The sequence below is a fragment of the Chaetodon auriga genome, chromosome 12, assembly GCF_051107435.1.
Source record: "Chaetodon auriga isolate fChaAug3 chromosome 12, fChaAug3.hap1, whole genome shotgun sequence".
NCBI lineage: Eukaryota > Metazoa > Chordata > Actinopteri > Chaetodontiformes > Chaetodontidae > Chaetodon > Chaetodon auriga.
In genome coordinates, this window is record NC_135085.1 from 11,814,657 (window position 1) to 11,828,499 (window position 13,843).

Consider the following 13,843-nt stretch of genomic DNA (forward strand, 5'->3'; position numbering starts at 1 on the left):
TCAGTAAATACTGAAGGGTTACGCACTATGTAGAGCCAACTGGTCTAATGTGACATGAAAATAACTAAGTAGAACTGCACTTCTACAGCTGTTCTATTGATGCCAAAGAAATGTCCACATGAACACAGATGTGGCTCTCAAAGGCCTGTTTCCATTTCAACCACACCATCATTCTTGATCACAAATATGTAGGACTGGATGGGAAAAAGCAATACAGGGAAATCAAGATAATTCCCTGTAAGTTGCTGCTGCAATTCTGTGGACAGTAAAAGGCTAAAGCTCCAGCACAGCCAGGAAATGAAGTGGAAGCCGGCCATTCTGTGATCTTATCAGAGTCAAATATGAAGGAAAGTATGAGATACCCAACAGCCATTCGAGCTATGACAGTATTCCAGACTAGTCCTTGTTCATCCACCATAACTAACACCAAAGGAAAGGAGATGGACCCCCAAACCACACAAATAAAGTAGGTTATTGTTAGCTGGACAACTTGGGAAATGCCCTGGCAGTCAGATGGATGTCCATTAACAGGTAAACAGGGAGTGGGGGGGGGATGGGGGCGGCACATGCTTGACCAGTGTTTGTCCACCGGTGAGAGAACTGGTCAAGCTGTGGAGGTATTCTTCATACATACACGCAAAAAAGAAAACAAACAAACAAAAACAACATCAATATTGATAAGTCTCCAAAAGCCTCCTCCACTTGCAGCTGTCCAAGTCATCAGGATGTCCTTCATTTCTTTCAGCAATGCCTCGCTCACACACACACTCACACACATACGAACATGTGCACACATTATTCAGGTGTCACAGGTTCAGATATGAATATACACAACACTTGCATCCATGACTCATACGTTCACTGACATACTTTAAAACTACATCTGTGTGCCTTTTAACACAAAGCACGTTGTTAGTACTTCTCAGTTCATGTGAGTGACCCATTTTAAAGCTGCAATTCAGAACGTTTCCCATGTTAAAAACTGTATCTGTGAAGCTGTTGAATCTCGGTTCTTGGTTTTAGTGTTTCACCGCACTCCAGCACACAGATGGGTGATGTATTAGAAACGGTTCTCACCTTTAAAAAGGGAAATTATTCTAACATACGTCGTGTTGAAAAGTAACCTAAAGGTGTGCTGCTTGAAAGACACACAGATGTGACAAAATCACACATCCTTTTTAAGTCAATTTCTCACTCATACTTTAGTAACATGCCGACATCCTCACTTACTCTCACACGCACACACGCACAGTTTCATTCATACGAACACAGAGAGGCTGTTGTGTGTTTCTCAGGCATGCTGTGCAGCCAGGTCCTGGTTGATGAAGCGCCGTAGCCTCTCCAGGTACTGACTGTAAAGCTCAATGTCGTTGTGACCGGCACCTTCCACCCAGAGGGGCTCCACGGCCTTGGGACAGCGCTCAAACAGGGCGAGGCCATGAGAGAAGTCGATCACCTCATCCTCTGTACCGTGGATGATGAGCACTGGAGACGGGATCTTTGACACTTTCTCTATGCTGGAAGAAAAATTGATGGAGGCTATTAAAGCACCAGGCAACCAGGTAGTTTTCCATCTGTTTTGACCAACAACAACAAATAATGACAATGTGCATTTCAATCAACATATCTGAGATACATTAAAATGAATGACACCTAAAATCTGTCTCTTGGGTACAGTGGACGCAGTCAGCTTGGCTTGATTACAATGGATTCCAAAAGAGCTACGCTTTCATTGCTGTCCATCTAAAAGCTAATTATGTTACTAACAATCATTGTTAAATCAAGATATGGTTAAAGACACCACAGTGCACTATAAGCATATATCATGATATTGTAAAACTTATCAGAAATTTCATTAAGATGCCATTTAAACCTAAACCCAGTGAAGGAAATATCTGACAAATGAAGGTACTTCATCACATTTGCAGCAAAAAAAAATATGGACTACAGGAAAAGTGGTTGTTGCCACGGTAACAACCAATGGGGTTCCAAATAAAAAATAAACAATAACATCTTGTAAACTCATTAAATGAGGTACAACATTGCTCACAGTGGTCTAATTTAACCAGAGATATTAAAGGGGTAAATATATCGACAGAAATGGTAGGAAAAGATCTGACAGTAAACAAATTTCTATCATCTCACAATGTATCTCACATCACCCAAACTTACTCATTTAACAGTCACTTTTGTCCACATTAAGTGCATTCTTTTAAAGAATTATTTAAATGACAGCACAGAAAATAAAAGTAAAACACGTTTTCTGTTGAGGAACTCACTTCGGGAAGGCATCAAAGCAGTATGTTTTCTTGGTGTCAGGGAAAGCCACTCTCATGCCAGAGGTGAGAGGAGAGTGGAGGACCACAGCAGCGCACTCAAACCGTGATGCCAAGTCTACTGTGGGCACTGTGCCGATGCTCTGTCCATACAGGATGATATTCTCAGGGCTGATGCCATACCTGAGACAACACACACACACACATTTCGGATGAGAAAATCAGAAAAAGATCCACTTCATTCTGCAAATATGCAGGAGTGATGTGCAGTGTACAAGTGTGTATTAATTCCATATGTAGATTAGTGTGATTCAGTTACTGTTTCAATCCAACAAACAAGAACTATCAGTGTGTTTCATGTTAATAATAGACAAAGCTTGAAAGAGAGCATCATAAGCAAGGAGCATGACACTTCACTTGCCCAGGGCTGCAAAGCCAAAAAAAAAAGAAGTGAAATGTAACATTACTACCAGCCAGTGTTTACACCAATGCAGCATACATACCCTCCCTGTTTAAAAAGTATCTTAAGGACAGAATCAGGGAGTGAAAATGGTTGTTGTCTTATGTCTTTTAATGGTAATTTTTCAGTGGCCTCAAAGTTCCTCTGTGTTGCCACTTGGGAATGTAAGTTTCTGCTAACAGTAGGCTCATTAACCATGCTGGACGCAGATAAACAAGAGGAATGTTTTTCAGAATTTTACACACTGCCACTTCATGCAGAGCACAGTATGTGACAGCCAATCATTAGCCTGTTTGATACAGAGCCATTGTTTAGCTTTGATTTGACTGGCTGATGGTTACAGAGAGAGTACCGCGGTCAGCAGGGACAGAATTTCTGTATAACCGAGCCAACCAAATGCTACTTTGACAAAGTTACTGGCCAGTGACGTGAGTGACGCTCACTGATTTATCTACTAAAGACACTTTAACTGGCATTTGGTGCTTGTTGGCTGTTCATTTCGGACCCTGTGGGAATGGGAATGGACAGTTTCTGTCTGCTTACCGGGAGCGCAGGGCATGCCAGGCGGCGTCAATGTCAGCATAAAGGTTCTTCTCAGAGGGCTTGCCAGTGCTAACACCGTAGCCTGAGTAATCATAGGAAAAGATGTTGCAGTTGATGCGCGTGCCTAAACCGATGTAGAAGCTGCTCATCTGACCCAGGTCTACTGCATTGCCATGGGAAAACAACACTGTGAACCTGAGAGGAAAAGGACAAAGAAGAAAGAAGGAAGTTAAGAAGCAGGATGAGGCTAAACAAGGACACTGCTGTCCTGGAAAGCCCAGAGTTGATGGGATATATTTGTATGACAGAGAAAAATACAGATGTTTTTGGATCTAACAAAAGAAACACAAGCTGTCCTACTTAAAGAACAGGTAAATCACAGAGAAACAGGGTTGTGATGTGTGTGCAGGCACGTTCACTCTCGAGGTATTCAGGGGGTGGTGTGTGTCTCACCTGGCATTGGGGGCACATCGAATGTACATGCATCCCACCCTGTTCCCTCGGCTGGATCTGGTCAGGAACACGTCCGTCACATCCAGCTCTCTCTGTGAATACTGGAACTCTGCTCTCTCTGTGAGATGAAGCTTCCACCTGCCCTCAGCCCCACTGGTACCACCGCTGCTGCTGCTGCCGCCACCACCGCCACCACCTCCTCCGCCGCCGCCGCCGCCGCCTCCTCCTCCTCCACCACCACCACCACCTCCTCCACCAACACCTCCGACTCCTCTGTCACTTCCACTCCCAGTGTTGAGCCGGGAACGTAGTCCTGGGGCTCCAAGAGAAGGCACAGCAGCCCCGGAGCTGGATCCAGGAGCAGTTCCAGCTCCAGGAACTGGATCTGGGTCAGGGAGAAGGGCATAGGTGGGCTCTGGAGGGAGGAAAGCCAGTTTGGCTGCAATGCGGCTGGGGCAAGGGGGGCAGCAGAACAGGCAGCATAGCTCTCGTATGGACAGACCGTTCATCTTCTGGTAGAAAAATAAACACGGTAGATGGAGTAATTAGGAGGCTGAGACAGTAAGAAAATCATGCAAGAAGCAAAGCCTTTCAACTCTGATTCACAACACTGTCATCAGAAAATGTTACATTTTAATGAAATATAACATCAGGTTTATTAAGCTTCAGGGAAAATGAGCAGCAGCACAACATCACAGAGGCAAAGGCCACATACTCAATCAATGAGGTGAATTTTCAAATCATCATATAGTAACAACATTGATTACAATATGCTATGTGTCAGGATATGCAGGCTAAGCAGGTGATTCATTCCTCCATTATACCCCATGTTTGCAGGTATTAATCAGAGAAAAATATTGCAAAACTGTGGGGGAAAAAAAGTTTTTTACATGTTAGGAAAAGAGATTAACATCACTTCACCCCTTCCTCCCCTAACCAATTTCCTGGGGGGAGCCCTGCACAGCTATCCTGTCATAAACGTACCTGGATTCAGAAATCCCCGGGTCTTGAAATGAGCTGGCACACAACGGTGCCAAGGTTTTCTGGTCTAGTCACTTAGCCAGCTGGATCTTGATAAAAAGAAATGATAACATATTAAAATGGCTTGGCATCATGTGGCAACATTCTGTACATGACAACTTATAGCCACAAAGGCAAGACCACTAACTTGGCATGGTCCTTTAATGTAGCTCTTCCAGAGCCTTCATGTGCTGATATTAAGTGTCATGATAAATATTAAGAAGCCTGTGCTATCATTCATGCTTTCTAAAATATAGCTGTTGGAAACACATAACATTATACAGATACTGGACAAAGAGTAAATAGTAACCTGACATCACAGCTATGAGGAAGAGATTACTTTGATTCAAAGATAAGAGACAACCGGGACTCATTATATGGGTTCAAACGTCAGTTGTTATTGTCATCATTTCACAGCGCCTGTAACTAACTAGCGGTTAATAGGGCGAGAGTTATATGCATTTATCCATGTACTGAGGCTGCAAAAATCTCACTGAGGGATTAAAGTGATTCAGATGCCCTGATGTGATCGTGGACACTGGTGACTAATTACAACACCCCCTCAACACAGAGCGACAGGGAGCGACTGATATGCTAATGGAGGCTACATGGTTAACAACGATATTAACCTCTAACGTTAGCCAGTGATGTGGGCGCACAATGGGAGCAGTATATTGACATAACATACATTCAACTGGAAAGGCAGATACGTAACACGTCGCTGCTGTTACTGGATATTACTCACGGAACAGATTAATGCCAGGAAACAGTCAAAAATATCATCATTTACCGTTAGCAAGGCAACAAGCTAGCGGCGGCGGCTAGCCCGCTACCTCGCTAGCCTAAAAGCTAGCTACTTACCGATTCACAGTAAGGTTAGGTTGGCAGGCAGGCTGGTGTGCCCCTCAATGTACACAGAAGCAGCACACGACTCCGAAGATCCTGCTTGTGTCTTGACATGGATGTTTTTACTCAAGTGTACTGACAGTTATCGGTGGCTAGCTAGCTGAAATTCATGGCAACCAGATTTTTTTTTCTACTACTGTCCGACTAGAGCCGGAAGTGACGCAATGGCCTAGTCCATTTCAAAACTTTATTATAATATGTCTTGATATAATTTATCATCATCACATATATATCGCATGTGTATAAATTAATTTGAACAGTTTAAGGCTTCACAACATTTCACAGTTTTAATTCCATTAAGGTTATTACAGCTTATAACATAATACTTATTGGCTTTATTTTGTAAATTCATTTGATTGGAGTCTGTCGTTAAACATCAAACATACATTATCTTCTTCAAATAATAACAAACCCAAGGGGAAAAAACGCAAAAAAATAAATAAAATGAGCCTATAGCACAAAAAAAAATGTGTGTCTAAATGTTTAAAACCCAGTTAAAATCCAGATTTAGTGGTGGAACAAGCATTCAGTATTCTTTTCTCAAATAAAAATAGCAATACCTCAACGAAAAAATACTCAATCAAAATAAAGGTCCTGCATTCCAAATCTTAATTAAAAGTTCAGAAGTCTTATCAGAAAAATGTCATTGTGTAAAAATTAGACAGTAAATAAAGGTCCTCATTATGTGTCCCTACTCGTTGTTGTATTATTAAAGATTATCGTCTTCCTCCCGCTTTATTAAAGATTATATTATTTGATTAATACTACTGATGATAAACAGCATTTAATGTTATAGCTGGTGAAGTGGGAGTCAATTTTAATTACGTCATATACTGCTGGGCAAAAACACTCAAACGCATCATATTTTTACAAACTGTTCATTATTCAAATGAAAAAATGTAGCAGAGTAAAAGGTACTATGTCATCTCCTGAAATGTAGAGGAGTAGAGTACTTGTACTAATAAATGACTAAAATATGTGTGTGTATCTGTATATGACGAGTTCCAGAGTTAAATCAAAACGGAGATATCTGTTATTGCAAATGAACCTTCATATTGATATTGTGCACATAGTTTGCAAGATGCGTTCACACCAGTATCTTAAATGCACTGGTGACAGTGTTGTCAGCAATGTTCCAAACCTCTTCCTATTCAATATTTGATCATTTTCCTAAAGAGTGCTGTTGTGTTTCTTTATCTTTCAAACTTTTCTTTTTAAGTTCATACGTTCTGTCAGCTTTGTAGTGATGATCTCTGATTCAGTTTTTCTATATTTTTTTATTTATTGCAATATGCTTCCCATTTTACTCCCTTATGCCGCTTTCTGCATAATTTATGCCTTTTAAACTTGCAACTTTCCTGAACATCAAAGACGTATTTCAATAATGGCTTTACACAGAATGTGTCTCTGTGTGCGTATGCGTGTGTGTGTGTGTGTGTGTGTGTGTGTGTGTGTGTGTGTGTGTGTCTGAGAGAGAGAGAGAGAGAGAGAGAGAGAGAGAGAGAGGTCCTCCATTCATCATTGATCCACTGCAGGACTGTGTTTCAGGGGGTGTGAATTATGGGCCCCTGCTGTCACTGTGACTGCTCTGCGTTGGACATTTCACCTCGCCACTGTAAATTTAAAAGGGAGATTACATTTTGCTGACTACTGATTTCAAAGCCGTAGCTTGACCAAGTGCAGACAACTGACCGGTCCCCCCTAACAGAGGACTTAATACAGTCCGCAATTGCAGGATTTGGGATTTTGCAAGGGTCTGAATAAGGCAACCGGGGAAGACGACGTATTCTGGACCACAGAAAACCTCAGTAGGTTACCGTTTCCACACACGGACTCTTTCTCTCCAGGGTAGAAAAAAGCGTTTTGTAGTTGACTGGGCGTTTTGGACGCGCTCGGTAAACGGTGATGCTACGGCGACGCGCAGGAACCGTAGAGGGAAGAGACAGGTGAGGTGCGGCTGAGGAGCTGCCGTTATTTCACAGAGGCTGTGGATACCGAGAGCCGTGGTATCCATCACCCCTTTTCTCCACAGAGAGGAAGAAGAGCGACCGGAGAAGGCGAGTTGGCGACTGGCACCTGCCTCCGCCTCCCTACCTGGCCATCTGGTGCGGTGAGTGTGCCAAATGGTGGGATTGAGAGATGGATATGTGTGAGGGAGACGGGGGGTGGACGGGGTGAACAGGTATATACAGCATGTGCGCATTTTTTTTTTTTTTTTTTTTTTGCAGCCACCACCAAGCGCGATGCTGCATTATTAGGCTTCTCCTCCGGGTGAGCCAGTAGATGTCTGTTTGGCATCGCCTGGACCTTTGTGGACACGAACTGCTCTTTGTGTCTGCTGCAACTTTGACGCTTTTTTTATTTGCATGTTTTTGTTGCATATCATTGTTCTTTCACGTGTTGCACAGAACCTTACAGTGCTGATTCTATCATGTATAGGTTTGAAGTGATGTCTCAGCAAAAAGAGCTCGCAATACTTGCACATAATAACGCGGCATTGCAAGGACGAGCACAAAGCGTGAGAGAAATTCTTATTTAGATCACGACCCGGATGACAGGTCGTGATTTAAGCCTTATTGCGTTCAAATGTTTTACTTCATTCATGCTGCTTTATTACATGTTTGCTTAAGGGTTCCCGTGAGAGTAAAGGTCACATGTGATGATTTGGAAGCCCATAAAGTCAATTATGTCATCACTCATTCACATTAGAGAAACAGGAGTGGCATGACAGATGAGCTCAGCACGCTATTTTCTGGTATTGAAATTTAAGATGGTTATTAGTGATTTAGGCATAAATACCTAATATCAGCCCCTCTCTTGGCATTTTACTTAGATAGTTGGTGTCAATACAGATTTAAAGATGATTGACAAAACCTGGAGAATACTCCAGAGAGAGCTCTAAAGTATATCCTTTGTCTGAAATGTGTCTTGCACACTTACAATAACTTGTCACCTAAATTACCTATAACCACACTGCACATGGCCCAAGTTAAAAGCTCACTCTCTGCTGTCCCAGTTTTTACTTAAGTGATTTAGTAGTTATATGTAATTTATTGTTTACAACTTCATCCTTCACACTAACAGCTATCAAGTTCCACAGAAGGACTGTAACAGCTCCCAGCTGCTGCTGTTTGTGTTTCTGTGTGAGTTGAAAGGCAAAAAGAGATGGCTGGAGACAAAAAAAATAGAAAGAAGAGGAGGGGGAGGAGGAGAGGGAGAGACAGAAACACAGACAGACAGATTGGGGATACAAAGGATAAAGTGTGGCAGATAGCAATCTGGCATATAGGCTACAGCGGGGGATAGGCAGAGGCTGCAAAAGACAGAACAAGAAATGATGGAGCAGAGAGCTCGCAGAGTGAACGAGCGTTGAGGGAGAGGGGCTGCAGACAGCAGTCTGAGCGTGTGTGAATGGTCTCCCTGTTATCCCTGCTGCCCACACAGACAGCCACACAGCAGCCGCGTGAGCAGGTGCTAACCCCACCACACAGCAACCGCAGGGAACAACAGGTGCAGCCACTGTTTCCTTCAGCCTCCCTTTGGAAGGCAGTCTAACACCCGCCCATCCCGAACATACAGCAGTCCCAAAGCCTTCTCACACCAAAACACCCACAGCCTGTCCTGAAGGGAACCGAATGGATACCTCAGTCCACACCGAGGAAAATAGCACACAAAGGCCAGGCTTGAGTAATTCAATTAGAAAATTAATTATTCCGCAAACAAAGTTGGAACCACTTGAAGCAAAAAGGCAGAGCAGGCTGCAGGTAAAAGCAATCTAAGAGAGCTTCAGGGTGAGGCAAGTGCCCACAGGGACATTTAATGAGCTCTATTGATCACATAGGACCCTATTCAATCACACATGCGAAGGTGCAAACAGGGCATCTCAAGCACGGAAAAAAAATTTGATTGGATTGCAGCATAATCCAGCCTATCCACAAAGAGAGGAACTCGACGGCAGATTAGTGTGTTGGGGTTGCTAAGGAGCAAGTTTTCTAGAAATGTGTAGAATGACTGTCTGAGATCTGCTGAGTGTGTGCGTGTGTGTGTGTGTGTGTGTGTGTGTGTGTGTGTGTGTGTCTTTGTGTGTGTTAAATAGAGTGAGAAGAAACAGACAAGATGTTGGAAAGAGAGATGTTACCTAACAGCTTCTCTGTTCCTATCGCCAAGAGAATACGTCAAGCATTCGGCGACAAATTGCCTCTCTTTACCTCTGGTACACAGAGAGGAACACTGACTGACTCACACACTCCTGGTTTTTAACACTGTGGGGCTCGAAGCTGCCACTAAACCTTCAATTTTCTATTTCCACTTCATATGAAACAATGGGATGGATTTGCTTCTCTCAGCCAGGACACTGTTTTAAAGCAACCAGAGGATTTTTTTTTTTTTTTTTTAAATAATTTGATGCCTTTCTTTGAATTTTTGTCACTTATTTTAACCTACAGTCTCTGTAGACTTTTTTGTTCTCAGAGCCTGGAAATACCTCCCACTCACTACTCTGCTTATGTACAAAGGAATGTTAATGCATGCTTTTTTACTGTTTAGATGAACTTTAAGTAACTTTCAAAACTTGCTATATCAACTCCCATCTGCCCTAAAGTAACCAGCCCTCTCTGCATCAGAAAGTAGACAGGATTATTCTCTAATCTGGTCACAGAATAAAGCAAAGTTATGATTAGTGTCAAGAGATTGGAAGGAATGCTTATTTTCCTCAAAAGCAGCCAGTCACAGTATATTTTGAAGTTCCAGTTTCACGCAGAGCGCAGTGTTTATCTGGCGGTGGGGTTTGGTGGGATTCTTTAGAGCAAAATCAACACTTGAAAATGGTGTTGAAGTCCGCAGACCTCCGGGCAATGAGATCAGAAGGAACCTGACTGGGCAGGCATCTGCTGGGTGACCTATTCCAGCAGGGTCCTCAGAGTGTGGACCTCAGGGAGTCATTGTGCAGGATTATGAGGGCCAGAGGGTCAGGAGTCACGCAGGCATACTTTCTTTACATGTCAGAAACTCGCTCTTATCCTGAGACAGGTATTTAAAATAAACTCCCTTATTGAAAATGCTCTCTGTGTTCATGTGAGAAGCTTTCAGGGGCCTAACTGGGCTTTTCCGCCAAGTCCCTCCAGATGTTTGAAAAGGAGAGGAGCAAGGTAATAGGTACAACACAAGCCGAGGAGCTTTACCTATGGCAAACTCTACTGTAAGATGTCCATGGTGTCATAAACCGTACGCCACAAGATATATCATGTTCAGGAGGCCATGGTGGCTGCACCAGGTGGGTTTGGCTGCTGTATCAGCCACATGTACACCGTAATGATGCCTTGCAGTTGTTTTTATTGTAAAAACCCTTTATATATTTTACAGTGGCCATGCATCTTCAGTTTTATGACTCTGTCTTCGCTGATTCCTCCCCTGAGGGGCAGCCTGTTTTTTTATGAATCTCTGTGCACATTGTGCTGTCTCTTCACATGCTATAACATGCTAACATGTGCGTTCATTTTGCAGTGTGTTGTTCACTCTAACATTACATCTGACACTCCCTCATCAGGGGTTAGACAGTTAATAATAGCATGTATATGTGTGTATTTGCTGTCGTGTATGTGACAGTCATAAGAAGTATGAGTTACCTTCTCTCTCAAATGAGCTAGTCTTTGCATTCAGCCAAAATTGCCAGTTTAACTGCCGGGCAATTTTGGTTGCGAGTGATATCGCAGCTGTTTCAACTTAGAAATATAAAGGTAGTGTAATCTCTTACTGTCTGTGAGCTCATTTACATCGCGAAATTGCGAAGGGAGAAAATGACCGTCCACTTCATGCTTTCACTGAGGCACTCACACACATCTCACACACACACAAACAAAATAAGCAAATAACAAAGTAACCTTTTCTCAAATGCCACCACTAAGGCACTTGACTTTTTACTTCTTTGCAGAAAATGAATGGAGGTATATATATTTCTCGGGTGCTTGGTCTATCTTCTCATATTTTTCTGCTTTTGTTGTCCAACAAATTCAGTGCAGACCTAAGCCAATGGCAGGCTTTAGTTATGGCAGCTTAGCCACAAGGATTTGGAGGACTTTTTTATTGGGAGATAAAGGCGCATCCGAGTCCTTTGTCTCCCAGCTACTCAAGCTGTTTTTGTAGCCTGATGAAGCTTTGTTATGGCTAATCTTTCTCCTTCCTTCATCCTGTCCTCTCCCACACCCATCCCTTCTTTGCAACAAACACAACTTTTCTCTTTTAATTATGTCTTTTCATCTGGGGCCCAGTCACAACTGAGAGGAGAGGAGATGAAACACAATTATACCTGCGAGGTGGAGAGAAAGCTCTCAGGGGAAGTGTTGTCTCTGCTGCTGGGTGTGTACGCTGTAGGTGTGTGTCTGTGCGTGCATGCATCATGTGCACGTGTGCACATGTCAATCCACAAACAGGTTCGTTGGCATTTTGATGTCTGTTGTGTGCAGACCACCTATTGTGAGCTGTGATCCTCTTAGCAGGCTTCTGCCAAAAGAGCTATATTTACCCTTACTGGTGATCACAGCACACAAAGAACAACGCAACGAGAATATGAGCTACCTTTCAGCCCGTGCCTCCTTCTACGCCAGCGCAAGAGAAGCCACTAAAAGCATATGAGATATATGGTAATGGCTGCCACGTTGAGACATTAGCACAGCCTATTTAGCATAGTCATTACTGAAGTAGAAAAATGAAATGGCAGGGAGATGTTGGGCTGTGGTCAGTAACATGTAAAAAGCAACAAAACCAAAAATATAACAAGAAGATGGCTGGTGTCATATGTTAATATGAAAAAAAAAATTCATGCATTAAGATGATTCATCTTTGCAATGTATATTAGAAAATCACAAAGGTTTGCTTAAGACATGCTTAAACAGAATAAAAGATGCTCCCTCGAGACAGATGTCATGGACTACCCTGCACGATACAAAGTGAACCGTTAACACTGTGACAAAACAGAATAATAACAGCATTAAAAACAGGTCCAATTAAAAACCAATGTCACTGTTGTGTAATTATCTTCATCTTCACTGCTGTTGTACGTAGCGGAGTGTGCGTGTGCTTGACTCTATGCTCATAGTGTGTGTCTGAGTGCGTGCACTGCATACTCATGTGCTCGCCTCTAGCTCAGAGCTGTGCAGTGAATGTATATGTGCTTACTGCAGTCAAACTCTGGTTAGTAACGTTTGCCCTTGCTGCAGCTTTGTACAGCACCGTAAATGTGCATGTGTGTGGCTGTTGTTTTCATGTGCGTTTCCGTGCGTATCCGTCTCAGTGCAGCACAGAAGAACATATATTACCTGTTTTTCCTCACCCACATTTTATCATTTGCCAGTGTTTGATTGCTTTGCACCTGCATTTCTGAGTGTGTGTGTGTGTTTATCCCACTGTATGAACATGTCCATTATCCATAAGCTGATAACTCACTGCATCCATAGGCTACTGTGTTTCTGTCACGAGCAGCAATTTGGCTTTAGGCAGAAGGCCTGATTGGGGAAGAAGTCTGAGGGGAGATGGAGCTCTCTCTGGCTAGACTCCAGCTCTGTCCATCCTGTTTTAATTACCTATGGCACTTACCCAGGGGAATATCTCCTTTCCTCCCTGCCTTGGTATCTCCTCTTCTCTCTTCCTTCATCTCCCTTCTCTCTCTCTGCTACCATCTTCTCTTTTCATCTTCCCCTTTCTTTCATTCACTCTCACCATCTCTCTCTTCTTTCTGTCTTTCTTCCTCTTTTGTGCACACACAACCTAACAGGCAGCACACAGCTGCGTCAAAGGCCTATGCAGAGGTAACCTTTTCATTAGCATATAAATGACCCTGTAGATTGAATAGTATTTTAGGATATTTAACAGCAAAAGACAGATTCCCTTAACTCTGATTAGACCTGCTTTAAGGAGACAGGCAGCCACTTGAGGGAATATCACCTCCACCTTGATAAGATAAAGACTTGACACAGTGATTCCACTGCTGAAGAGAGCATGATTGTGTGTATGTGCATGGTTGGGTATGTGCGACAATGCATTTGCTCTTCCCTTTGTTTGTGTATGAATGCTTGTGAACAGGTCTGTCTATCTGAATAAATATCTGTGTGTTCATTTCTCCTCACTCGGAAGAGAAATGAACCTCTACCGGTGCAGTCACCTGTTATGAGAGATTTCTAATACTGCTAAT

General features: G+C 42.9%; 2 protein-coding genes across 2 annotated transcripts in view; one reads left to right on the plus strand and one right to left on the minus strand.

The window, feature by feature from the left end:
- Window positions 1-173: 173 nt before the first annotated feature.
- On the minus strand, window positions 174-5,794 carry LOC143329338 (alpha/beta hydrolase domain-containing protein 17A-like). The gene is made up of 6 exons (XM_076745180.1): window positions 5,614-5,794; window positions 4,717-4,802; window positions 3,733-4,244; window positions 3,280-3,474; window positions 2,280-2,459; window positions 174-1,517 (listed from the first exon to the last, which is right to left on the minus strand). The coding sequence occupies exons 3-6, from the start codon at window positions 4,239-4,241 to the stop codon at window positions 1,292-1,294; spliced, it is 1,110 nt and encodes a 369-aa protein (XP_076601295.1). The 5' UTR covers window positions 4,242-4,244; window positions 4,717-4,802; window positions 5,614-5,794; the 3' UTR covers window positions 174-1,291.
- Window positions 5,795-7,171: 1,377 nt separating this feature from the next.
- The window catches only part of LOC143328996 (semaphorin-6B-like), a 31,536-nt gene continuing 24,864 nt past the window's right edge, over window positions 7,172-13,843 (plus strand). Inside the window, exon 1 of the mRNA XM_076744588.1 lies at window positions 7,172-7,768. The gene's annotated coding sequence lies outside the window, so the exon portion shown is untranslated. The remainder of the gene's footprint in view (window positions 7,769-13,843) is intronic.

Coding starts and splice junctions, on each gene's coding strand:
- LOC143329338 (XM_076745180.1), bottom strand. CDS start 4,241: ATGAACGGTCTGTCCATACGAGAGCTATGCTGCCTGTTCTGCTGCCCC. Junction 3,475..3,732: donor CGATGTGCCCCCAATGCCAG/GTGAGACACACA, acceptor TTTTCCTCTCAG/GTTCACAGTGTTGTTTTCCC. Junction 1,518..2,279: donor TGCTTTGATGCCTTCCCGAA/GTGAGTTCCTCA, acceptor TTTTTCTTCCAG/CATAGAGAAAGTGTCAAAGA.